Consider the following 27547-nt stretch of genomic DNA (forward strand, 5'->3'; position numbering starts at 1 on the left):
CATCAGAGATTTTCTTATAAGAAAATACACATACTGTAAATATCCATCTCCTTATATATAGTTTTACAAGGAATCACTTCTGTATGAAAACAATGAGGGTCATCTGATAAACTATCACTGACAAAGCACAAAACAATTATAATTTTGAGACTTCAATTTTCTGCCAAAAATATTGGCAACTTTACAAGCACTTTACTCTGATCAAATCAATGCAAAGAAATATAATTTCTAAATTGCAACATGCAACATATGAATGTGAGTATCATGATTTAAACCTGTAAAAGTTGATTGTGTCATCGCTTTTGTTTGGCAACACCAGTTTTATTCAAATTCAAATATTTTTTTTCATTTCCAACAGAAAATATAATACAGAACATATAAAATCAAACTGCTTATTCTTGTAGTGCATTGTTTTAACCTAAAATTTGTCATGTGTCTAATATGCTTGCACAGTTTCAATAAATACAAAGGAATAAACAAAAATAAATATATATAACTCACCTTTGAAGATAATGAGTAACATATAGGAACTATTCTAACAATACAAAGAAGTAGACTCTTGGTTTCTTGAATCGTACAGTCAACCTACATGTAGAAAGAAAAAACATAAAGAGAGTAATAATACACTTGATTAACAGAAAATGCATAGTTCCTGATTGTGGCACTGGATTGTGGAAGAAACTGTCTCACAAACAGTTTAGGAAATGGTGATTATAATTTACTAATAAATTAGGTACACTGAGGAATCTTCAAAATGATAGGAAATTGACAAAATTCTGATTACTGTCACATTCTCTGACACAGAAATACTTGTATCGGAGTACACATAAATGTTTGAACCATACATCAAAGCTGTTTTTAAATCTTTTGAATGTGAGGGATGTTTTTTGTGTCATTAGATACAATGATCACGAAAGCTTTAAAAATTCTTGATGGCAGGTGTCATCCTCCTTCGTGAAAATTTCAAGCTACATTATTCACACTCTTGGAAATAATGAAAATCCTCCGTCTTCACATGACTTTACAGAAGAGAAAAATAAGAAACCTTCATGACATATCATTAAAATGTGACAATGATTAGGAATTCAACCAACTATTATCATCATGCTAATCATTTCGGCAAATTAACACTCCCTCCCCCCCAAAAAAAAAAAAATGATAATGAACTCGTTAAAGATGATATTGATGATTGATGTCTGAGGTAATGGTGAATTTAAATTTTGTGTTGGTGTTGGAAGCAGAATTCAGAATTCTTCTGTATCTCCAAACAACTGATGTAGATTTACACTGATAGCTCAACATCTAACGAGATCCATCCCAGGACCAGGGAGGTGTTTCATAAAGCTATCATAAGTTACAAGCTACTTTACTGGTGATCCTTTCTTAGGTGCCTAATCAACATCATCAAAAAGCTTGTGTATATTACTTACCACAAAAAAGGAACAAGTCATTCATGAAATCACTCGTAATTTACGATCCATCCCAGGACCAGGGAGGTGTTTCATAAAGCTTTCATAAGTTACAAGCTACTTTACTGGTGATCCTTTAAGAGGTGTCAAATCAACATTCTCAAAAAAGCTTGTGTGTATTACTTCCCACAAAAAACAAACAACAGTCATTCATGAAATCACTCGTAATTTACGAACCGCTTTATGAAACACCCATCAGGACCAGGTACATTTTAAGTTAGGTGATGTCCTGATGTCAACTGTGACCCAACACCAAGACCAAAAGGGCAACACTGAACTTAATAATAATAATAATAATCCGCATTTATACAGCACTTAATACATCTGAATGACATGTCTAAGCGCTTTACAGATATATTATAACCCCGGTCATCAGATTCAATCAGTCCTCCACTCCTTGGGGAGTATTCCAGTCAGTCGCCGGTGGGCCGCACACAGTTCTGGACAAGCTACAATGACTTTCACATCCTACCAGGTACCCATTTAGCACCTGGGTCAAGAGTGGCAAAGTGAGGATTAACGCCTTGCCAACGGACGCCAGACCGTGGTGGGATTTGAACACTAGACCCTCTGTTTACAAGGCGAGAGCAAGAACCATTACACCACAGAATCCTCCACTTAAGATCATCCAATGTCCAATCTTACCTTATTGAATGTACTGGCTTTGCCTGCTGATGGTGACTTGGTGGTAAAGTTGAGCTGCTGACAGTGTGATGGGATCTGCTCTAAGTACATCATCAGTTCATTCCTAAGCTGACAGTCTGGAACCTGACCAGCAAACTCACGGACTGATCGGAAGAGCTTGTTACCCTCTTCAGCAAAATACTGAAAAGACATTTTAAAACAGGAGAGAGATAGAAATGAATCGGATCACAATATAAAAATATGAAAATTAGGATCTCTTTTGGCAGGAGCATCAACATCCTTAACTTTTTTAAAAGGAGTAGCTAATCATGTACCTTACTGCATGCTTATGAACATCAATGTTGCATAAATTATCACCAAAATTATGCCACAAGCAAGGTGATACTTAAAGCATTATATAACGTTATCTCCAATTTCAGCATCAATGTGATTATCTTCATTTTTATCAACATCAGCAATCCCATCATCATCACCACCACTACCATTACCATCTTCACTGACGTTGTTTTTGTCGTTCTCACCACCATCTCCATCACCACCACCACCATAATCGTCATCGTCATCATCATCATCAGCATCATCATCACCACCACTACCACCATCGTTGATTTCTCACCTCTGCTTGCTTGAAGAGATCTAATGTTGTCTTGAGTGATCCCTCCCCTCTCGTGAACATATACATAGCATAGGCCATACTTGACATGTTCTTGGCCCTCTTCACGACATCATTGGCTTGGTCCTCCCATTTCTCGGTCTCTGCATCCACCTCAGAGGTCAGCAGTTTGACCTCTAACCCGACCTTTGCAATCTTTGCTTGCTCCTGAAAGATTAGCAATACATGATATCAAATTCTAATTTCAAATTGAATAAGTACACAAAAAGTAAAATATTCTACAGGTGTGTGAAAATTGAGCACGAGAGAAGAAATTCATAGCAGTTCTGAAATAACAGCTCTCAAAAAATTTACATCGGTAAGTACTAAGTTTAAAATCTCAAATTATCAATCACCTACCCCCCCAAAAAAAAATGCAATCACGCTATGCAAGCATTGAATATGGTGACTTTTGTGCCTTTTGACGTTGCAATAATGATAGGGTTCTGGATAAAATCTTTTTAAGTTTAACATTTCAAGCATCCCTACAAGGTTTGGTAAGTTTTGCACTTGCAATATTTGGGCAATTGCATTTTTGTCATGGTGCCGAGGATGATTTCAAGGTTCAATTTCTCAAATAAAAGCTCAATAGTCCAATTCTAATTAATTTAAAGTATTTGTTTTTTTTATGTTAGCTATGATCATCATGGAACACCAACATATTTTTATTCATAATTATAAATAATCACAGCATATTGATTCATGAAGCACAATGTGGAAAATAGAATTTTACTCTTTACAAATAAAATGTGCTGCAATAAAACAGCTTGTCAACTCAATCAAGTTTGAATACATTACTTTTTAAACAAAAGTTACTCCTGACAAACTGAGATATTTGAAAGGAGCACCAGATATATGATGGTGGGCCCCAAGTCTGCGCACCTAACAATTTGAGTTAAGATTTAACATGAATTTCTTCTTATTTCACAAAATCTTTTGGTTAATAGTGTTCCTTATATTATTAAGAGTAAGTGTACCAAATTTCTCATTAAAAAATGAAAGAAAATATCAGATTTTCTTGAAAAACCTTTGGGCAGTCATTTTCAGATTGAAAAAAAAATGGTACCCCATGTCTGCGCACTCATTCACTTTGCACACGATTCGGGGATTTTGATGACAAAGGCTGCATTTTGAGGCCGTCAAATGAAATGCCCTGAATTCATTATTTTTCCACCATTTTGAGTCGGATTTTTTAATGAATACCTGTCTATGGAATGCATGTGTAAAGTTCGTGCTCGTTGCGTATCTTCTTTTACTAGAATCGCGCAGATACGCAGGTGCGCAGACTTGGGAGACCGCGCAGACATGGGGGAACTGACCATACATGTAGATATGCATGGGTAATTTTAGAATGAAGAATTCCAGATACTGTTGAAAATCATCATGGAATGACAACAAAAATGATATTACCCTTTACAATGACATACTTATGAATGGTCATACAGGAAGGTATAGAATTATGATAATAATGGGAGATGGCAAATTTGAGAATGGCATTTCAAATGTGGTAAATTCCTAACTTTAATACCAACTTAGCACAAAACAAATTAATCTGGGTGTTGCATTTACGCAATGCTTGTAACCCTTTCTTGTGCTCAGTTAGAAACTCAATGATTTGTATTCACTTCAAATGAAGTTGAAATCTGACCCGCCTGACCTATTTAATATAATTCCTGTTGGTAATAGTCTTCTGAATGCAAAGATGTTCAAGATTTTTTTAGGATTATAGAAAGTTCACACCCATTACAAAATTTAAATAAGAAAGGGTCACCAGTCTCACCTAAACTCATATATAACTTGCAAACAGCTTAATGAAACAACATTCCAGCTACATGTTTTTAAATGCTGTCTAAAATTTTAGAATGGACTTTAAATGAGATTTGAATATTGCAAGCCAAATAGGAGGCCTAAATATTTTCCTGGGGTTAACAAATTGTTACTCTACTATTTAAAATCCATTCAAGCATATTTCACCCCTTAAAGGGGTGAAATATTGTATGGTTGATACATGAGAATCCCAATAAACTTTCCACACCTCAGTTAGTAATTGATAACTAACCTTTTACCTTGTGGAGAGGATTAAGATTAAAATAGTTTCATGAATATCACAATACTAGGGCGACAAAGCTTTTATCTCATAATGCTACATGTTTGAAAGTGAAAAGGGCATGGCTGCAATTATAGCTACATTAAATGGGAAGATATCACTTTACCAGAGCATGGCGGCTATTTTTTTTCATTTTTCATCAAAAAATAGCAAGGAATTGGAAGATTATCGTGTCCTCAAAACTAAAGGACAACTTTCCCAAAATTTCTTTGCACGTTACTACTCAACCCAGCAGTCTACAATCCCTTTTTAAAATACAACCCATCTTTACCTGAGAATCCAGCTTGACCGGTTTAGCAGCTTTGGCAGTGGTACCATGTTTCTGTGTGAGTGGAATGGTATAGATACATAGACACACACAAATGGAATGCAAGATTAGCATGTTAGTGAAATGCAAATATATCATGAGCTCATTACCAGATATATTGAATATAAGTCAAGACAACGTCACATGGAGAGAAAGGAATGCTGTAATAAGATGGTGCAAATGAAGACATATATTGCTGCCTTTTCCAAGATGTAAAAGGAAGCAAAGGTTTGCAAGAAATGTATTACTTCTATTATTATTCCCTATCATTGGAACACAATGATACAGTGTACTTCATAAATTCATATGCTGATTTAACAGACAGAGTGACAATCCTTCTCAGCCCTAATGGTGCCATAAAACAGCTCATATTAGAAGAAGTTCCATGGTCCAATGTATATCTTTAGAACATTCTGAAGTTCTGATGCCTGTGACGATGACAAGATTTGAAGATGAATTCATACTTTACTTGTTAATATCAAGGTATGTGATTTAAAAAAAATCAGTCATTTTTGCTGCAGATTTTTCCTTTAGCGAATTGAGAGAGCTAAAGTGAAAGACCATAAATCGAACACAATTTTTTTTACACTAATTGAAAGCAAAGAAAGCAATTTAATGCATTAATCAAGTTTTTAACAAGACCTCAAATGGAAATTATAAATAAAATAGGCAGTGACAACCTAGTATAATATTATGTGTGATAAATGATGTTGCATTATATTCGTGCCTATTATAGTGTATAATTATTTCTTGCTATGCTTCATTTATTCTTTTTCAATTTTACAGACCCAGCCTATCCCACAATATAGCCTGCTTAAAAAAAAATACAGCCATATAGGAGCTTAATGCATTCATCAATAAACATTAACAATGCTCTATTGACCAGCTAATTAATAGTGGGTGCTCCCATATGATCATGGCGAATGGAAAGAATGGATCAATGCACTGGGATGTGAAGCATTTCAAAATATCAATAATGAATTTTGCTCCCTCAAATGTTTGCATTCTTTTTACCAGCAATGAGGTGCATTTAACCCTACACGGACCTATATGAAATGTGATTGTTCTCAAAGACGTTATATTTCAACCCTAAAAAAGACTGGGCTCATTTAACAACTAACAAGACTCGGGACCCTTTAACGGTTTGAAATTGTCTTTGCTGGCAGAATGTAGCATAGAGAAATTAGCAGTTTACTTTTTTTTTTAAATATATGTGGTGATGTATGACAAGATGTAAATTAAACATTAAATCTGTAAATTTGAAAACACCATTGTATTGAAAAAATTATCATTTGGAGAGTCCAATCTGATCCACATAAAAATACATAATGCAGGATCAACTTTATATTGATCACATCATTGAAATGAACAATGTCATTATTATTAAGTGCATACACGTGACATACAAAAGTTAGATGTTTCATTGTTATCAGAATGGATAATGTATTTTTCATAGTGATATTCAGATGCATATTGTAGGAAATATGACAAATCGCGATGGAATAAGAATTGTCAGTATGAACAAGGTGATAACTTAAATGAAATGGTACGTTAATGTATGTAGTCTTTTTATATAAAAAACAACATTCTGCTTTGATTTTTCACTTAACCTTTCACAAGCAACATCCTCTTCCTATCATCTTCATTTCCCCCTCTTTTCCTCTTCCTCTTCTTTTCTTCTTCTTTCCCTCCTCCTCCCCTCCCTCTCCTACACCCCATCCTCCTACTCCGACATGTACTTCTAATTCATCTGCATCATCTTCTGAATCATCTTCTTTATTGATTACTTCCTTGTCTCTAAAGTTGTGTTAGTCTCTACTTTATTTTCTTCATCATTGTCTTTTTCACCTTTGTATCTTCATCTAATAGTCCATTTCATAGTTTTCTCTTTCTCCTTATCCTATTCCTCCTACTCTTCATTCTAACCCTCTCTCCTTCAAAGAGGAGTTTCCTTTAAACTGTTGTATATATATATATATTTTTTTTTCTCGCCCAAATTCAAGCCCCCTCCCATCTTTCTTTTTCCAAATCATTGTTAGATTGTTAACTTTCTATCATTTTCAGTTTCATTGCAACAGAAAAAAACACCAACAGTCATTCTACAAGACCATACATATGAAAATTCTAAAACTACGACAGAATACACTGTTTTAAAACCTTGCTTTTAGGTGGATGCTGTAGGGGAAAACACATTACAAATCACGAGGAGGATCTGACCAAAAATATGCAAACAATTTTACAATACCCTGAACAGGCATCAAAGTTACAAATCAAATTTGAGTTTTGGGTCAGTGTACCATTCAAAACTGCAAATGAAGTCATAAACTGATGATTAGAAATCAACACAAAAGGCATGATTCATTCATACAAGTATAAATGATAAGATGTCATAAATTTTAGCTTTACAATGTTAACAAGAAAATAAAATTATGTGTAAAACTGGATTGAAGATGCAGCTCAAAATGAGATCAATGTAGCATGGAATGTTCAATAGTGGTCAATAGATGGGTTACAGCATGTGAAGAAAAACCATCAAATGTCATGATGAAATGGAAATAAAAGAACCAATAAAAGATGAAATTAAATAAACATGTCAAATGAATCCTGCTTAAAATATTTTAATCATAAAACCCAGATTTTAGGACTTGGTATTAATTATTAATATAACTATTAATCTTAACAGGTGAGGACATTAATCCTGAATCAAAATTTATTATTACTATCAATATTATTTTAAGAGAATACATGTGAAAGTCAATAAGAAAGGACTGGAATTATCATTAAAAAACGATGACCGATGGTATCCTAATCCACATTTTGAACCAATTTCCTTTCCATAGAATATGGTAGCCATAGAAGAGTGCTGATGAAATGTTATTTACTCATTAGGAAAAATGTTGTTTACATTAGATTTTATATAAATGTGACATTATGCTTATGATACTGCCATGACAAATACCTAGTATTATTGTTTAAAAGCATGTGACATGTTCTCGGAGTTCAAAACGATGACCAATATATCAATCATTTTCTATATCAAAAGAAGAGTAATGTTTAGAATAGAAGCAGAATTTAGTTGATAATGAACTGAGTATTAATCTATTCATGTTGAAATATTGTGACTTCTTTTCCTTTCAAAACAACTTATTATTTACAGGCTTATCATTTCTGTGGTTTCCATTCAGAAATTATTTATGTCTCCATGGTGAGAAGGGAATATGTCAAAATCCATTCAAGTGTTAATAATACCATAATAAATTCACCCATGCCTTTCTGAGCATGCTCCATAACACACGTCTTATAGTAATTATACATGTAATAAAAGAGTGAAAATTCAATTTCAGAATGAAAAATAAATACATATGATGAAAAATGCAGTATGGTAAATGAGATATGGTGACAAGTATGCATACGAATGTGAAAAGCAGGTATCGTGGAATACTTACAATATCAGCCTAAAAAGTGCAAAGAAATGAATAAAAATTTCAAATAAAGTACACATATCAGCAACGAAAAAAAGACAGCAAACGGTAACACACTACAAAACAGTGAAGATTATTCAGAAGAAAAAAAACAGAGAAAGTATAAATTAAGTCTTGACCAACAAGACTAGGAATGTTTTTTTTACAAAATTCTTTTCAGGGGGGGGGGGGTGCAAAAAATTATAATACATTTCCAGACATACATGTCTTCTTGCAAAATTGTCTCATAGTGTGGTTGCCAACCATTCTGTCTAGCTGTCGAGAAACCAGCTGCCAAAATAAATAATTTTTATGCATAACATGCCAAAGGCAAACTTAGGGTCTGTTGAAATGTCATGATTACAAGCATGGGTTGTCTTCTGCATACATGAGGGGCCAACAAGTCATTCTATTTACATCTAATGTGAATGAATAGGTCAAGAAAGGTGATATTTGTAACTTTAAACTAAACATTTGTACAGAGGAAATAGTAGACAAAAAAAAAGAGAGTCCTCAGGATGCATTTTCAGCGTGTAATCAGACACAGGTTAACCTCAATTTTAGTACAATTACGCAAACCTACATTTTTGTTTCTGCACAGTTTTTAACTGGCTGGAGTGAACACATTCTTTTGAACCTTCCCTTTTTTTCAATAGGGTTTGGGTAGATGGAGATCCTTTGTATTATGTTTATGATTGTTCTTAATAACAAATTTCTAAATTGTCAATAATAACAATAAATGAAGGCACTCATGGTATTATTGTCTTACATTAAACTATATTGCAAATGTATAGAATTTCTTACATCAAATTATATTGTAAATGCTTAGAATTTCAATATCCAAGTTTGTAAGCATTATTTTTTCTAATAAGCAAATACACACAAACTTTGAGGGGAAAAAAAGCAACAACACTCTAAAGACAGACAAGTATATTATGCTATGAGACAGTCACACACAAAGCACTAAATAAATAATATTGAATAAATCTATATATTGCAATCATAAGATTGCGTTAAAAAAAGAAATTCAATATTTGATAAAGTTAATTTTTGCCTATGATATGAACAAATCTGGTCCATAAAAAAGCATGAAGATTACAAGAGCTTGGGGTGAAATATTTCAGATGTAATGAAGTATTTAATATGCCAAATAAAACAAAAGAGAGGATCAACACATGCAATCAAAAGAATTTGGAGTAGTATAGATATAAATTTGATCAGTTAACTGAATAAAATATTTGGTTATTCAAATGTATTCTCATTTTTCACAAAGTCAAACCATGAGTTCATTTCTTTAATGACATGAAAGCTTTTTGTTGAACAGTTCAAAAGCACTGAACAGCTTAAAAATTTGATTGATTTGTGTTGGTTTTATGAAAAATTCTAAATATTGCTTATTTTAAGGATTTTAATTAGAAATGGGGTGAAAGGGTGTTGTTTAATTTTGTAAATACATTTTGTTATTATATAACACATATTTCAACGGAATGGACAAGAGGTCAGAATTTTGATATTCATGAAGAAGCAGCACTCAAAGGGACACATCAACAAACAAAATATTTGTCTGGCTCTGTTTTCATACATTAACCTACATCACCACTAGCTTGTAGCAGTGCCTGAGAATGAGATTACAATTGTGTACTTCAAAATGGTGACATTAAAAGTTAGCCCCAAACATAGATAACTATATCTGACTGATATACTGTTAAAACCCATTTACACTTTTTTAAAAGCTATTTCTAAAGTGAACAAGAGTGTCACTAAGGTCAAGCAAGCAAAGTTGAAGGTGGCGACTTCACCTTTGACTGTCTGACCTCAAAATCAATAGAATTCCTAGGGATCTATGCTAGTATCATACACACTTTATTATATGAGCCTAGTTTAAGTTCAACTAAAGTTATTGCGTTAACTAGGACCTTCAGAAGGGTAAGAAGAAAACATGTCACTGTGATCTTGACCTTTGACCTTTTATGCTAGTATCATACACACCAAATTATATGAGCCTAGGTTAAGTCAAACTGAAGTTATCGTGTTTACAAGGACTGCAGAAGGGTAAGATGAAAACATGTCACTGTGACCTTGACCTTTTGACCTAAAAAACAATAGGCTTCCTGAGATCCATGCTAGTATCATACACACCAAAGTATATGAGCCTAGGTTAAGTCAAACTGAAGTTATCGCGTTTACAAAGAAGAGTTAATGGATGGACAGACAGCCAGACGGACACCGAGCGTGATACCATAATACGTCCCGTAGGACGGGCGTATAAAAACAACAGACACACATAGCACACCTTCAAAGCTTTCGGAAATGAGGTAAGAATTAAAAAAAATTAGTCTGTACTTTCTACTACAAGTAGCCTGCTTGTAAAAAGATAGAATGGGGAAAGAAGAGGAAAGGTATTAAACAAAGAAACGAGGTAACACCGACACAGGAATGAGAAAAGACCAATTAACAAAGAGATAGCTTACCCCTGGCCTAGGAAGAGAGAGATATACTTGTTTGTTGTCTGGAGAGAAAAAAAAAATATTTTTTAAATAATAGAAATTTTTAATACAAAAGATTAATGTACGAAAGAAAATATAAGAGGAAGAAAATATCATAAAGAAAATGATAAAAATAGAGTAGAATGATGTAAAAGAACGATCTCGATAAATATTAGTCCAAAACAATAACTGATTATCTAGAGTATATTGAAAACAAAATTAAGATATCAATTTTCAGAATTGGAAAAAGATGAATATATATATATATTTGTTGTCTTCCTTTAGAAGACTCATAGATTCAATTTTCCCAGAGATAAGTGCAACCTCATTTATCCTGGCAACTCTATCACTGAATGATACCAAGCTATACTCCCTGTAAGTAGTAAATTGTAACAAAAGGACTAAATAGAGCTATATATTAAGTATCATACTTAAATCCTCACTTGTTTTGCCAACGCAGCAGTCGTTGACCTCCTTGACTAATGTACTAAGGTCGCTAATCTGAGTTTCCCAGGTATCCGCAAAGACATCCAGATTCTCTCGAGCTATTTTACTATTATGGTTCATTGCCAGAGTGATTGCGGCTCCTGTTAGCTGAATTTGAAGAGAAAGGGAGAAATAGTAATTTCTATTTTCTTTTTAATTCAGGAATAAAATGAGTGGTCTCAAAAGTCATATGATCACCCTGACTTTGACCAAGATGCAATTATATACAATTTCAGTGACCTGATATAGCTTTGATGAATAAAGAATTAATAGTGCATTGCATTGATAAAGATAATCATCAAATCGTTTTGTCAATCTTTTTATAACAACTTGGATATGATAGCAGATCTTTAATTTTGTTCTCCTCGATTTGAACTCAAGCAGTGAAATGCCTAAGAAAAAGACACTCTTTCTTGACTATGTTTCATCCAGTCTTAGCTTTATTTACCTGTTTCTGTTGCACCTAACTGTCCACACCTCAAAATACTCCATATCTGAGGTATTGAATTAATTTTCATGCATGGTTTCATGAAGTTAAAACAGTATCATACCATCCAACAATCAACATCCCCACCCCAGGCTTCACCCCTCCCCCCATGTGTGAGAGCCGTACCAAAATCCTGAGTCAAGAGGTTAGTTATCTGTCCACTTACCTGCGTGTCCAGTGTGGCTACACTATTCTCTGCATGGTCACAACTGATGGTCAGTGGAGCTAGTCTGGACACATGGCCAAGTAATCTACAAACCTTTATAATGGCAAGAGACATAATCATTTGGGTGAGACAATAAAAGTAAATAGTGTAGTATCCCAATTCTACCTTTAAGAGCGGTTTAGGGTGTTTTGGAGAGACACAAAATGCATTAAGAATATGGATTTTGTTCACTTTAATGTTAAATATTCTTCCCCGTAGTGTGATATACACAGGGCTTGTTGCATAAAAAAGTTACCATTATGGTATATTTTATATTCAATTTAACTTTATGAGATACTTGATTTCTATTGGTTGTGGACCATTGTTACCATGGTAACAACATTATTTCATCTAGTTTTGATTACATAAAAGTACACTACACTAAGTAAGCAATATATGTTGAAGATGGTTTAGGAAGCCTGTATTCACACTCACAACACCAACTTAAAATCCATTGTCAGAATCTAGCTTTCTGTGCATTGCTGCAATTTATGATTACAAGCTTAAAAATGTCTCTTGAATAGAAAATAATTATGTTTGGAGAGGACCACGACAAAAACCTTAAGAGGATAAAGAAGATTGCCTTACTTCTCTAATTTGATCAGCGTAGTCATGGAATCTAATGGTAAGCTGTTGAACGGCTTCGACCTGCCCCTGAGTGGCTACTTCCTTTAGTTTATGTATGGTACTATGGTCATCACCAACCTTGAAGACTTCTGATGCATGATCTAGGGCTGTGTGTTGAAGCTGATGAGAGATATAGCAAAATAATATCCTTCATCGATACTGCATATACATGGGTATATAAATATACAAAGGTTCACTGAAGTAATCAGGTCATTTTATTTCTGTGTTGAAGCAAAAGTCAGGGTCATAACAAATGTGTGCCTCAGAGTTAATTTAAACTATGGTCTATGAATTGTTATAATTATCAATGTTATCATTATTATTATAAGCATTATAATTCTTGTTGTCATCATAATAATCATCATTATCACCTATATAGAGCGTTTTAGCCATAAATTAAAAACGCGTATTTTGGTCTGCATCAATTGGTTGTGCAGTATCAGAGCGTATCCCTAGAATGACCGAAATTCCGAAGAGTATGCCATAGGCTCCTGTACAAAATTTGCTATTGAATATGAGAGGATATTCAACAGTATAGTGCGCATGCGCGAATGCATGAAATATACAACGCGTACAACAATGAAAGCAATGCGGTGCGCAGCATAAGAGCATGAAGTCATAATGAATTACATGCAAGTCGCATGTCAACGACCAAATTTGATCTATTGAGTGATGATGCCATTTATGTGATAAGTGATTATGACTTGTTTAATCAAATTTCTCCCTCTTTTTGATTGCTAGGGATGGGATAGATGATAATAATTATATTGGATGGCTTTCTTTCATGGAATACCAGAAATATTCCACTCGTTAAGGCCAATATTCCACTCATCTTCAATTCGTGGAATATTTGCCCAAACTCTTGGAATATATCTGGTATTCCATTCTGAGCCATCCAATATAATATAATTATTGTTAGTATGATATTATTTTCCTTATTCTTATCATCATGACAATTGTGTCATTATAAAATAAGCTACAAATTCTTGAAAAATGGACCATTTTCACAGACCTTCCATAAGTCTAAGGTTAATGATATTCCATCAAACCTTATCTTTTTACTTTTTATCCATTTGGCATAGCTTATCAAAGAAATTATTTGGATTAGCTAATGACTGCTTGTGGAAAGAGGGTATAGTCTGTATAACATGTTGCTATGCCAGGAAAGCTCATGCATGCTTTTAACTCTTCAAGAAACTACAAGTTGAAAAAGACAAAAATGAACATGAAAATTATTCTTACATTCTTCTGACTTTTCAATAAACCACAATATGCATTATTCATAGATAAGAGTATTATTCATAATTGTTACCTGATGGCCCCTTTTTTTTATAAGCCTTGCTTCTCTGGGGTCACCTTACCATCATTGTATTTTCCCCTAATTATGTTTCCAATTTGTTTGTATTGTTTTTGTATTTGATGGTTAAACAATAAATTGAATTGAAACAATATCAAACATAAACTTCAATTAAATTAATCACCTAGAAGTTCATCACTATATACTTTGAATTTTGATGAAAGCTGCAGGGATCACTGACATTGTCCCCCAAAATACCTTGATCTGCTTTTATTACATTATCCCACCGACATCTTCCAACAGGACTTGATTTAAACCAGATAATCACCTGTTTCTTTAGATCTGAGACAGATTTGACCATCTTGACCACCAGAACCTCAAGCTCATCTTCCTGTAGGTCAGATGGATGTTTGTCCTATGAAGAGAATGGTGAGAATGGATAAGAGAAAGGTGGCAGAAGGGGGGATGGGAGAGAGAGATAGAATGGATGAGAGAGGAAGAGAGATACATGTAGGTAAATAGGTAGTAGGGAAAGAAACAGTGATTATAAGAGGGAAATATAGGAGAGAGGGAGTGAGAAAGAACAAGTGGAAGAGTGAGAGAGAGAGTGGACGTGGGAGAGAGAGAGGGGGGGGGGGGTGATTGTATGATTGATGGTTCAATGTGAATTTTCAATAAGGGAATGTACGAGGATCTTCATAACAGTCATGCCTAATATTTTGCTCCTGGTAAAATACTGTGATTATCATTATATTATGGGGATTTTAAGTAGAATAAAATAAAAATAAAGGGGAAACAAATAAAAGCTTGTATTTCCAGGAATAAGCACAAAGGTATTAGTTGAAGTTTCATGCTAAAAAATGGAGATTGATAAGAATAAACGAGAAATTAAAAATAAATCCCTTGGGAACCTTGATATAATGATTTCCATGAAATTCAACTCAAATATATATGTAAATCTGTTCCTTGAGCCATTATTCATGTGAAACAGCTGTATTACCGATACCCATCTTATCATTATCAACATGTTTGTAAAAAGCCATGCAACTGGACTAAAAATGCATTAGAATTTAGATCCACATACTTTAAGCCTTACACATACATCTTATCTGGAAATGTATTAATACACAAAGACTTCCACCATAGAAATAAAGTCGATTCTGAGTTAAAAACTTGGATATAAATTCTACAAGTTGGAATGTATAATTGGGTGATCAGGGGCCCGTTGCAGAAAGAGTTGCGATCAAACGCAACTCAAAAAATCTTGCGCAACTTGATTTTCAGCCAATGAAGCACCCATATTCGGGATTTGCGCTTGATATTTTGACTTGCATTTAAACGCAACTCTTTCTGCAACAGGTCCCAGTAATATTTAGACAAGGGTTTTTAAGTGCTCTATGGATGTACTGCATACATAGGAGGGTGTTTCACAAATATCTAATTGTGACTGCTTTAATGCTTGCGCGCACATGATATGTAATATGCAAACTTATTGATTAATATGCAGTAGTGTGTGTCCTCTAGGTATGATTCAACCAATGTGTTGATGCCTCTTATGCCGTGTGCAACTGAGTATTTAAATGCGACTCTACAAATCTTTGTGAAACACGCCCCTCGGCCCCGTATTACAAAGAGTTACGAATGATTCAATCAATCTCAGCTGTATGGAAATCCATCCATGTTATAATTTCTAATACAGGAAATTTGCACAATGTCCTCTGTAATTAAAGAGAAGCACACTGAATTTTCAAGAAAACAATCAATGTATATATGCATCATATCTGGAAAATGTTTTGAACATACATGTATTTTAGATGTTGACGTTGCTGGCTTTCCATAGTTGTGGTTGATCGGATCAATCGCAACTCTTTCAGAAACACCCCCAGATGTGAAATGAGGCAATTAAGAAGCAGAACAAGCTGCATCTTTGATTAGGGTCCTTCTACGCAAGGTGGAGAGGAAATTACAAGAAACTCATTTCCTACATAGGCAGGATATAAAGGCAATCCCACATGAGATGTTCTCACAAGATGGCTATGATGTTTCAATGTACGTTTCTCAAAATGGCTACATATAATGGAAATGTCTATTCAACAACATCTGGGGATTGTAGTATGTTGTAATTTTGCAAGGATAGATCAAGGATTTGTTAAAATTTAAAGTGAACCCCCCCCCCCTCCTCTCGTCCATCTTCCTTACTCACAAAATAAACATATAGGATTGTGTTAGAGAGCAGGTTTTTTGCATTATCAGGTTTGTTGTGTTTTTTGTAAGATTAGCATCTTATTCTAAATAAATTAGAAGGGGGAAGGCAGATTCAGCAAACCCTACCCCTCCCCCTCCATCCATCCTTCACCTCCTCCATCCTTCATCTCCTCCTTCCCTCGCCAATGTTCATTTGGACCTATAGATTTCTAATTACACAGGATCGAGTCTTGTTCTTTTGGCGCCCATAGGGCAGTTCCCAATTAGGGGTATGGAATATTTTCACCGAGCCTTCTGGGTATGAAAACATTCCTTGTTGTTCTAGCTGTCTTGGGGTGCTCATATAGTACATTAAACACGGCATGGCCTTCATTCTTCACACTGGTCAACACACATTATCCATTCACATCAATCAGATCTTCATTGAGGAAGAGACAATTGGGGATACACAAAAATGCACCACTCCCGCCCCAAATGGATTAACATTTTATATCAATATAAACATATTACTAATAACACAAATTACATATCAAACACCAATATGAAATAAAAAACCCTATATATTTCTGTGATAAATATATCAATAAGCATAAATATTAACATTATTCTCAGCATAAATCCTATACAAATTATTTACTTAACCAATTACCCTAAAACTAATCAATCAAGGGGGATTTGAAATCTAACTTCCACCCCCCCAAAAAAAAATGTCTCTCATAACAGTGTGTAAAGAAAAACCAACCTGGAATTGGTGAAAATAGTATCTTATTTCTTCTATTGCCTCTTTCATGCACAAAATCCGACAAGAAAAACATTCATAAAATCCTATTTTGAAAACACCAATACGCTTTTTACACTTGCAAAAATTTCCTTAACCCTGTACTATAGGTGGGCCTAAATTGCCATTTAGCCCCACCTATAGTATGGGATTATTTTGGCCCAGCATAATAGCAGGGTCATTCAAGCAATTGCTGTGCTAAGAGTGATAGTCTGGAGTTGAAAGTCACTTGTGAGAAACGAAACCCAGCCAAGCTAAGGACAGTGTTCAATGTAAGCCCTAGGGGACAACGGAGCCAGCACCGTCCAATCAGAGATAAGTGCTCATGAATTGCTACCACTAGTCCAGTATTACTGAATTGTGTGAGAGAAAGGAAGCATTTCCTTAACTGGGGTTAGGTAGAAAATTTGGCCCGTGTGAAAAAGGAAAACAAATAGTATGGGGTTAAGGATAGTACAGGGTTAAGAAAACATAGTGTAAAAAGTCTATAAGGATATGATAGGAAAAGTTAGAATACAGCATTACACTGACTCCGGGTGTAAGGGGTGCATAAGATTGCTGTAAGAATGATGACTGATAATATCTGACTGATGGTCTTCCCATATACAGGTGGAAGAGGGGGGGGGGGTGCATCACACATCTGACAAGAGGAAATGATAGCAGGTGTTCTGGTATTTTCAGAAAGGAAATGGCAACTGATAATAACTTGGTAATGAGATATACAAGAATAGCTCTTTTATATTGTAATGATGGCATCTCATTTCATTTAACAAGCAAGAAAAATGAATGAACATTCATTTATGCACAACAACCACTCTTGAATAATCGTTTATGAATGATTTCCGAATGCCATACATATAAACATCAAATAACACTTCAGGGGCTCATAAAACAAAGCTTAGCAATCATTTTAGAACTTTTTTTCACGATTGATTGCATTGACTACAATGTACAATCAATCGTGAATATCAAGTGTACGATCAATTGCTAACATTTGTGTTACGGGACCCAGGATAAGTTAGATCCATTCACCAAAGACCTGCACCCTAATATCAATACAAAATGAAAAACAATTCGATTTATCAGACATTGTCTATATTCATCGACATTAAAAAACTATCATAAATCACTTACATGCATTATCGTTCTCCCGTGGTCGTTGAGAGCCGTCAGATTAGCCCGGGCCCGTTCACATAGGGTCAGTATCCTCTCTCTGTGTTCATGTGAAGTGTAGGCAGAGTCTGTGAAGTCCTGGGTTGTGTCGACGAGCAGGTCCATGGCTAGCTGCATCTTTGTTCTTGTCGGTTCATCCGCAAGGGTTACTTTGGAGGTTTCCACCAGATCCTAATGAGGAAGTCATGAATATTCATCACTAGACACTAGATTTAATTAGCTAATTTGTGAAAGAAAACTTGGGGGTTGTACATCTCATTTTCATTTTCTTTCCTCAGTCTTTTTTCAGGTGTACTTGATTAGCTTTGCAATTACCTAAAAAGTTCAAGATGTGACTGTTACATGTAGATATGCAATCTAACTTTTCTTACGGTTCTACAATTAACTTGAAATACATAATTCATAGATTAATGAACATCTTTACTGGATTTTTTGTCATCTTCTTGTGATAAATGGAGTTGCATAGATCATGTCCATCAGTTTGCTTGGAATACATACTTGATGGATTGGATAAAAATCTGTGACATTATCGAGTCATCAAACCTAAGTTTTAATTTCAGTTTAATTTTTTTCTCATTTCCAACAGAACAGCATACAAAGCCATAAAAATACAATTAAAATTATAATTATAAAATATAATAAACAAACATGTTACACAATATATATATATTTATCTGAATTATACATTTGAAAATTAGATGGATGATTAAATAACATGTTGGAAATGGAGAGGTCCTCTGTGAATCTGTGATGTAAATCATGGACCCCTCTAATTAAATTATTCAATAATAATAATAATGATAGTGGCCAACAGAGAGGAAGAAAGAAAATGAAATAAGAAAATAAGAATAAAGAATAAAATAAGAGAGCTAACATAGCTATGATAGTTTATAACATAGTTTATGATAACCAACAAGAATCATGACCTTTTTTTAAATTGAAATTTACTCCATTTTCTCCTGATCTTTTTATCTCATTTCCTACTTATAAAGATGAACTAAGAAGTGGACCCATCTGCGATAGAAACCTAAGAAAGATGAAAAAGCCACCAAGATATCATACACACACTTTAGGATAACTACATCTAAAAACATAGCAACAAGACCTACATGTAACTCTTGCATGATACTGTGCATATTAGGCCACGATGTAATGCCATTGGGGGAAGAGTGAGAAGAGATGCGCTTGTTGTCATACTTGTCGTAGATGATGTCTTCCACGTTGGAAAGGGCTTTCCTCATGTTGACGAAAACCGAATCACGGGTCTTCTTGGCTGGCTCACATTCTGGATGTCTAAGGCACGTCTGGTTATGGTTTGGAATAAAAATAGGATTCAAATTGAATGGGATTAAAATCACATTGCAGAGAGGTATTGGGCACAGGATAGTCTCAGCAAACAAACACTTGTAGAATATACAAAGACATTTGGCTGGTGCATATCAAGGTACAATCAGCTTCAATAGGACGTTCAGAATAAAAGAGCCAACTTCGATGCTGATTCACCAAAAGTTATTTTTTGGTTTGTGCAAAATCAAGCTTTATGCGGGTATACAATGACCTCTATGACACTCGGCCTTGACATTGTGGCAAAAACCTTATCAGAACATAGTTCCTGCCTTAGACATTTATCAGCCAAGTTTAAAGTTAAATCACTAGACAGTTTTTAGGTCATCACAAGAACATTGATTGGACAGATGAACAGATAATCCCAAATCAAAATGCCTCTATAAGCAATCCATATCGGGCAAAGAAATAAAAAAAATGGATGAATTTCGTAAATCAAATCATTTAACCATGCAATTCTGCTTTCTGTATCCAGTACGAAATGGACAGAGCAGGACAAATATCTTTATTAAAGTTGTAAACACAGAGATTGGACTGAGGAAATACCTCAGTACCTCTGAACTATCAGGGTACTAAATCTTCCTTAAATTGATCAAACTACCCTGATCCCTTGAGAAGATGGAATGATGATGAATCTGATATTGATGTCTTTGCCTCACCTTACATGATGTCAGCAGCATTGTGGTAGACTTCTCTAGGGTCGATCGGGTGCATGCCATCTTGGCTTTAGCTCTCTCATCTTTTAAATCCTGATAAAATAATAGACAGTAGTACAAAAATAAAATATATCATTGAGGACACTAGTAAGAAATATATATAGTGGGGCGTCATGGTCTAGTGGTAATGACTCTCGTCTTTTAATCTGAGGGACGTGGGTTTGATTCCAAGCCATGGCATGTTTTCCTTCAGCAAGAAATTTACCCACATTTTGTTCACTCAACCCAGGTGAGGTGAATAGGTACCTGGTAGGAATTTATTCCTTGAAAGCAGCGTGCGTTAACAGCTGCTCGGCTAAAGCCAGGGTAATTATGCTGCATTGCCGTAGAGCGCTTAGAGACTTCTGATAAAGTAAGTGCCAAGTGCTATATAAGCAAGTATAATTATTATTATTATCACTGGAGCAGTTCTAACCAGTTTGGACTGTTTCAAATGTAACAAGTATGTGTCTGTGTGTGATTATTCTAATGGCTGAGAAACATGATGTGTATTACACTACTCAAAAAAAGTTAAGGACCACTTTTTAAAACGTACATAAAGATTTTATACAAGGTGTTTTATTTCTGGAAATACCTCAGTACAACTGTCCTAAATGTCCTTAAACACGCTGTAATCAATTTCACGCATGGATGGTTTCAGTTGTTGCACAATGTCTCTCGCATCACTGCACATCCTGAAAAGTGGGCCCCGAGGGGTATCAGCTACCGACATGAAGTGGTAAAAACGAATGTCTGAGTGTCTTTCAGGCAGTTCAGTAACGAGTGTGACCACCTCCTGCAGCAATAACGGCTTCACAGCGCTGTCTCATGGAGCTGATGAGGCGATTGATGTCTCTGACGTCCAGTGCATCCCATGCAGCCTCCAGAGCCACACCCAGCTGCTGCAGTCCAAGTGGATGGGCTTCGAGCTGCTCGAGACTCCTCCCCATCATGTCCCAGACGTGCTCTATCGGGTTTAAGTCCGGGGACCTCGCTGGTCACTCCATACGCTCAATCCCCTGGCCCTCAAGGAACTCGGTCACCACCCTAGCTCGGTGGGCACGGGCATTGTCATCCATGAAAATTATGTTTTGTCCCACATTTTCTGCAAATGGCACCACTATAGGTTCAAGGACCTCATCCCTGTACCTCACTCCTGTCATTGCTCCCCCTGGGACCACGTAGAGACGAGTACGGTTGGCGTAGGTGATGCCTCCCCACACCATGACGCTGCCTCCCCCATAACGGTCATGTTCTGCAATACAGGGGTCTGCAAATCTCTCTCCTGGTCGCCTCCAGACTCTCGAACGTCCATCATTGTGGTCAAGGGAAAATCTGCTCTCATCTGTGAACAGAACTCTACGCCATTGCTGTCTGGTCCATCTGACATGCTCCCGGGCCCAGTTGAGACGAATTCTTCTGTGAGCAGGGGTGAGTGGGACACACTGAGCTGGCCGTCTGGCATGCATATTGGCTCTGTGAAGTCGGTTACGGATTGTTTGAGTGGAAACAATCACTCCAGTTGCTGCAGCGAAGTCATTGTTGAGGCGGCGTGCACTGTGAAAGCGGTTGCGGAGGCTGAGATTCGTCAAGTAGCGATCATCTCTAGGGGTTGTCGAAACTGGTCGGCCACTGCGGGGTCTCTCGGAGTATAGCCCTGTCTCTCGGTGTCTTTGATTTGCTCTGCTAATGACACTGTGTGACACGCCCATCATTCTGGCTACTCTTCGCTGACTGAGGCCAGCTTCCAGCATCCCTAGGGCTCTGGCTACATCTGTTTCACTTAGGTGGTGTCTTGGCATTGCTGTTGTAGGCAAGTTGTTGATTGTACAGACTAAAGACGGAAAATGCTTTGGAAGACACTTGTCTTATGGCCCACTGCAATGATGCCAGAGACATCATGAAAGAACTGCATGTGTGAAATTGATGTCATTGTGTTTGATGGCATTCTGGACAGCTGTATCTTGGCATTGCTATTGTCAGCAAGTTGTTGATTGTAGAGACTAAAGACAGAAAATGCTTTGGAAGCCACTTTTGTACGGGCACATTGCAATGATGCAAGAGACATGAAAGAACTGCATGTGTGAAATTGATTTCATTGTGTTTGATGGCATCCTGGACAGCTGGATAGCAATGCCAAGACACCACCTAAGTGAAACAGATGTAGCCAGAGCCCTAGGGATGCTGGAAGCTGGCCTCAGTCAGCGAAGAGTAGCCAGAATGATGGGCGTGTCACACAGTGTCATTAGCAGAGCAAATCAAAGACACCGAGAGACAGGGCTATACTCCGAGAGACCCCGCAGTGGCCGACCAGTTTCGACAACCCCTAGACATGATCGCTACTTGACGAATCTCAGCCTCCGCAACCGCTTTTACAGTGCACGCCGCCTCAACAATGACTTCGCTGCAGCAACTGGAGTGATTGTTTCCACTCAAACAATCCGTAACCGACTTCACAGAGCCAATATGCATGCCAGACGGCCAGCTCAGTGTGTCCCACTCACCCCTGCTCACAGAAGAATTCGTCTCAACTGGGCCCGGGAGCATGTCAGATGGACCAGACAGCAATGGCGTAGAGTTCTGTTCACAGATGAGAGCAGATTTTCCCTAGACCACAATGATGGACGTTCGAGAGTCTGGAGGCGACCAGGAGAGAGATTTGCAGACCCCTATATTGCAGAACATGACCGTTATGGGGGAGGCAGCGTCATGGTGTGGGGAGGCATCACCTACGCCAACCGTACTCGTCTCTACGTGGTCCCAGTGGGAGCAATGACAGGAGTGAGGTACAGGGATGAGGTCCTTGAACCTATAGTGGTGCCATTTGCAGAAAATGTGGGACAAAACATCATTTTCATGGATGACAATGCCCGTGCCCACCGAGCTAGGGTGGTGACCGAGTTCCTTGAGGGCCAGGGGATTGAGCGTATGGAGTGGCCAGCGAGGTCCCCGGACTTAAACCCGATAGAGCACGTCTGGGACATGATGGGGAGGAGTCTCGAGCAGCTCGAAGCCCATCCACTTGGACTGCAGCAGCTGGGTGTGGCTCTGGAGGCTGCATGGGATGCACTGGACGTCAGAGACATCAATCGCCTCATCAGCTCCATGAGACAGCGCTGTGAAGCCGTTATTGCTGCAGGAGGTGGTCACACTCGTTACTGAACTGCCTGAAAGACACTCAGACATTGGTTTTTACCACTTCATGTCGGTAGCTGATACCCCTCGGGGCCCACTTTTCAGGATGTGCAGTGATGCGAGAGACATTGTGCAACAACTGAAACCACTCATGCGTGAAATTGATTACAGCGTGTTTAAGGACATTTAGGACAGTTGTACTGAGGTATTTCCAGAAATAAAACACCTTGTATAAAATCTTAATGTACGTTTTAAAAAGTGGTCCTTAACTTTTTTTGAGTAGTGTATATCATTTATTGTGATGCGGATCCTTGTTACTAAAAAGCCATCCTCATCTCAAAATCATGAATGTTCAATACAACTAGTCACTTTTATCAGTCATTAGTCAATTTTCCTGCTAGCCATGATAGATGACTTGTCATGTGATAGATTTCAGCAGATTGCTTGACCAGGTGGGTGTTTCATAGAGCTGTTCGTCATTTAAGAGCGACTTTAAGAACGAGTGGTGAACCTTTCTTACGCTCTAAATAATCACCAATAAGCATTTAATGGTCAAATATCATTTACCACAAGAAAAGATCACCAGTCGTTCTTAAAGTCACTCTTAACTTACAAACAGCTTTATGAAACGGCCCCCAGGATCCATATCACCATTTTATAACCACTCATCTTGAAGGGTATACATCAACTGAGGGAAAGAATCAACATTGTAAAGGTGAGGAATAAATCAGGTGGTAAGAGCCTATCTCACCATCCGACTGGGGAGGTAAGATTATATGTTAAAGATGTAGCTGAAATAGTATCCTAATGTAAATTCAACAGTGAAAAAAAAAAAACAGGGAAAAAACGGTATGACAATGGAGAAAGAAAGAAAGAAAAGTGAGGAACAAAGAAGTAATTAAAAATACTAATACAGAATACAGCTCTAGAGACCCAAAAATAGAAGGTAGCATTATTAAAATATTAATAAATGTGAAAATGTAATAGATAAAAGAGGAAGGGAGATAATGCAAGGGGTAGAGAGAGGGAGAAAAAAAACATATAAAAGAGAGTAAGCATATGCATGAGAGGGCAAAATAAGACAGATTGAGAAAATAAATGAAATACAAAAGAACAAGGGAACAAAAAAATCATAGAAAGAGAAAGAGACAAATAGTTAATGAAAGAGAGAAAGGGGCATTGAAAGAGAGGCTGGATATAAGAGCATCCAAAACATACCATCTGTCTATCCCCAGTTAAATGGGCTAGTTCCACCATCTCCCTGCCAAACTGACTGAAGCATTGAACAAATTCAGTAAAACTTCTGGTCTTATCGATACGCTCTAAGCTGTTACAAACCTGGAATGTAAAAAGGAATATTATCATATACAGACAATTAATTTTTATCACACATTGATATTCAATTATCTCACCATTGCTAAATGCACTCCTCGTGCCAACTATCGCAAGGCTCGACAAAATACATCTAAAGCCTCTGATCACTTTTCAGCTGCCTATATCAATCACTGCTACTTTTTGTTGAAAAACAGATTTTACAAAGGGCATTGCAACACAAACAAAATAAGTGATTTCTATGATTCATTGCACATAGTGACCAATGCAATCAATCATTAAAAAATCAATTCTATGATCAATCATTAAGGCTCGCATTACAAGTCCTTGAACGTGTAATTGTAAAGTGATGTGCATCAGGGGATAAGTCCCCTGACTTTGAACCACAAGGTCCAGGGTTCCAGTCCCACTGCAGCATCGATGCCATTTGGAGGGATATTTATCTACTTTTGCCACTCTACAGCCAGGTAGTGGTAGTATATTAAATTTATTGTTGTTTTCACAGCATTGTGTTATCATACTGTATAAGCTGTTATTTTCGCGGTGGTTTTATTTTCGCGGATTTCGCGAATTGCCTATCGGCCGCGAATTTATCAATCAGTGCCAATGTCCCCAACAGCAAAGTTTTGCTATTGAAAACATCCTGTGAACTGAGAATATTGAGATATGCACCTTTATATGTACAAAAAATAAGGTTTAGAAAGTACAGTTAGTGATTCAAAAAGTTAGCTAGAATTTCACTTTATTTTATCTCTCAAACAAAATCAGAGCCTAAACTATTTTCTAACATAATTCTTTCGATATTTATTCACTCACTGTAATATTACAATGTATTTTCCATGAAATAATTTGATTTTATTGTCATCTGATTGACTATATACACATGTATTGGCAGCTATTTGCATACTCATTAATATTCATAAGTCACATGACCAGAGCTTTTAGAGGGGTAAGAATCTGTTCACAGAATTCAACATTTTTGCACTGAAACCAACTTTTTACAAAGTTAATCTAACAATTCACAACTTTAAAAGATTACTCTTACACAGGCCTCTCGATTAACTTTAATTTTTGGAAGTCAGCCGGGCACCCTGGACTGAACTTTAGGTGGTCAAATGGCAGTTTAGTTGGTCATCACATGCATATTGAAAATATTGTATCATGACAAATTGTAAAGTGTATCAACTCTGTATATGTAAGTTTGCTGCGAAACACTACATTACTGGTGGAACCTTTCTGTGGATTAAAAAGGACAAACTCAAGCCTTTGTTTCAAATGAGATTTAAAAAATTACTCATGATCCTTTTCACAGCTTTTTTTACTTGAGACTTGTTCATTTTTAGACTTAAAGTTAGAGGTACATTTTAAAATGAACAAGGTAAACTCTGAGTCTCTGTGCTTAATTTGTTTTCTTTTAATGCATGATATCCTGTACTCATAGTTTGTTTTTAGATATCATATTAGTATTTTAATTTTGCATTGTGTAATTATGTATGATGTTTATGTAATGTTTATATTTTTGATTTGTAAAAGATTCCACAATTCAGCCTCTGGCTGCGAAAGAATTTATAGCAACTTTTTATGAAATGGGCCCCAGAAGTATACATTACAGAAAGAGTGGGAACAAAACCACAAGTGGCTTGGATGAGGCAAAACATAAACAAGTGATCATGTCGTTGTCCATTCCCCAACATCACAAAATGTGTCCTCAATCACCAAATTACACACAACAAGCTCACCACACGCTGAATTTGATACTATAATGAAAGGACTTAACTTTATTCAAGTTCAATGGGCTGATCAATGGCCGGATACGCCGGCCGTCGATCAGACCCTGAAAGTCGTGCGCTAGTGCCGTGGGCTAGCCGAACCGTCAGTGGGTTGATCAACGTACATGCCGCAAAATAATGAAGGGAATTGAATATGTGGTCATATTGAGAGCGTATGGTAGTGCTGCACAATACCTAAGTGGTGGGATCACCAGTCTGTTGAATGATACCATATACTGCAAAATAAGAGTGTGTGCCTCATACACACAAAATTTACAAAACTAGGTACCAGTCTTGCTCAGTGTGTGCATGCACTCTCGATCACGGGAGTGAGATTGATTGCATGCGTGGGACTAGACTAAGTGTGACTGTCTTTGATGCGCGATGTGGATCGAATCTACAGTGAAGTCGGGGAGAATTGTAAAAAAAATGGAATAATCAGTGCAGAATTCGTCCAAACGGATTTCAAAATTTCTAAACGTAAGCAACAAAATATAAGTTTAAACGCTCTGCATGAGAGAAGTTTCATTCGTTTTAGACCTACATGTACTCATTTTCGGTTTTCTACATGGTCAGCCCAGGCACTATTACCCAACTTTTAGGGTGCCCGACGGAGCTTCAGGCGGTCAATGGCCCCCGGACCGCCACCAATTTCGAGCCCTGCTTACATATCAAACCGTGACATGATGAATTTTCAGATCTAAAGGTACAAAAAGGTGAAAATTAAGCCACTTTTTTCCACACTTTGTTACAGTTTGTAACTGTTTTTACCGGGACATATTTATGTATAAGCACACATCAGCTTTAGATGACAATGACATTTGGACAATTTTACTGTTTTGCTACATAAAAGATTAAAATGAACTGGCATAATGACAAGTGATATT

General features: G+C 36.6%; 1 protein-coding gene across 1 annotated transcript in view; it reads right to left on the bottom strand.

The window, feature by feature from the left end:
* Nucleotides 1-27547, bottom strand: part of LOC129264408 (alpha-catulin-like) — a 35523-nt gene that overhangs the window by 5744 nt on the left and 2232 nt on the right. Inside the window, exons 2-14 of the mRNA XM_064097850.1 lie at nucleotides 24778-24897; nucleotides 20389-20478; nucleotides 19495-19689; nucleotides 18347-18556; nucleotides 14558-14644; nucleotides 12894-13052; nucleotides 12267-12359; nucleotides 11571-11721; nucleotides 11113-11150; nucleotides 5145-5195; nucleotides 2731-2934; nucleotides 2115-2294; nucleotides 502-585 (exon numbers count right to left, since the gene is read on the bottom strand). Of these exons, the coding sequence (XP_063953920.1) occupies nucleotides 502-585; nucleotides 2115-2294; nucleotides 2731-2934; nucleotides 5145-5195; nucleotides 11113-11150; nucleotides 11571-11721; nucleotides 12267-12359; nucleotides 12894-13052; nucleotides 14558-14644; nucleotides 18347-18556; nucleotides 19495-19689; nucleotides 20389-20478; nucleotides 24778-24897 (1662 nt within the window). The remainder of the gene's footprint in view (nucleotides 1-501; nucleotides 586-2114; nucleotides 2295-2730; nucleotides 2935-5144; nucleotides 5196-11112; nucleotides 11151-11570; nucleotides 11722-12266; nucleotides 12360-12893; nucleotides 13053-14557; nucleotides 14645-18346; nucleotides 18557-19494; nucleotides 19690-20388; nucleotides 20479-24777; nucleotides 24898-27547) is intronic.

This window comes from Lytechinus pictus, chromosome 1 (genome assembly GCF_037042905.1).
Source record: "Lytechinus pictus isolate F3 Inbred chromosome 1, Lp3.0, whole genome shotgun sequence".
Taxonomy (NCBI): Eukaryota; Metazoa; Echinodermata; class Echinoidea; order Temnopleuroida; family Toxopneustidae; genus Lytechinus; species Lytechinus pictus.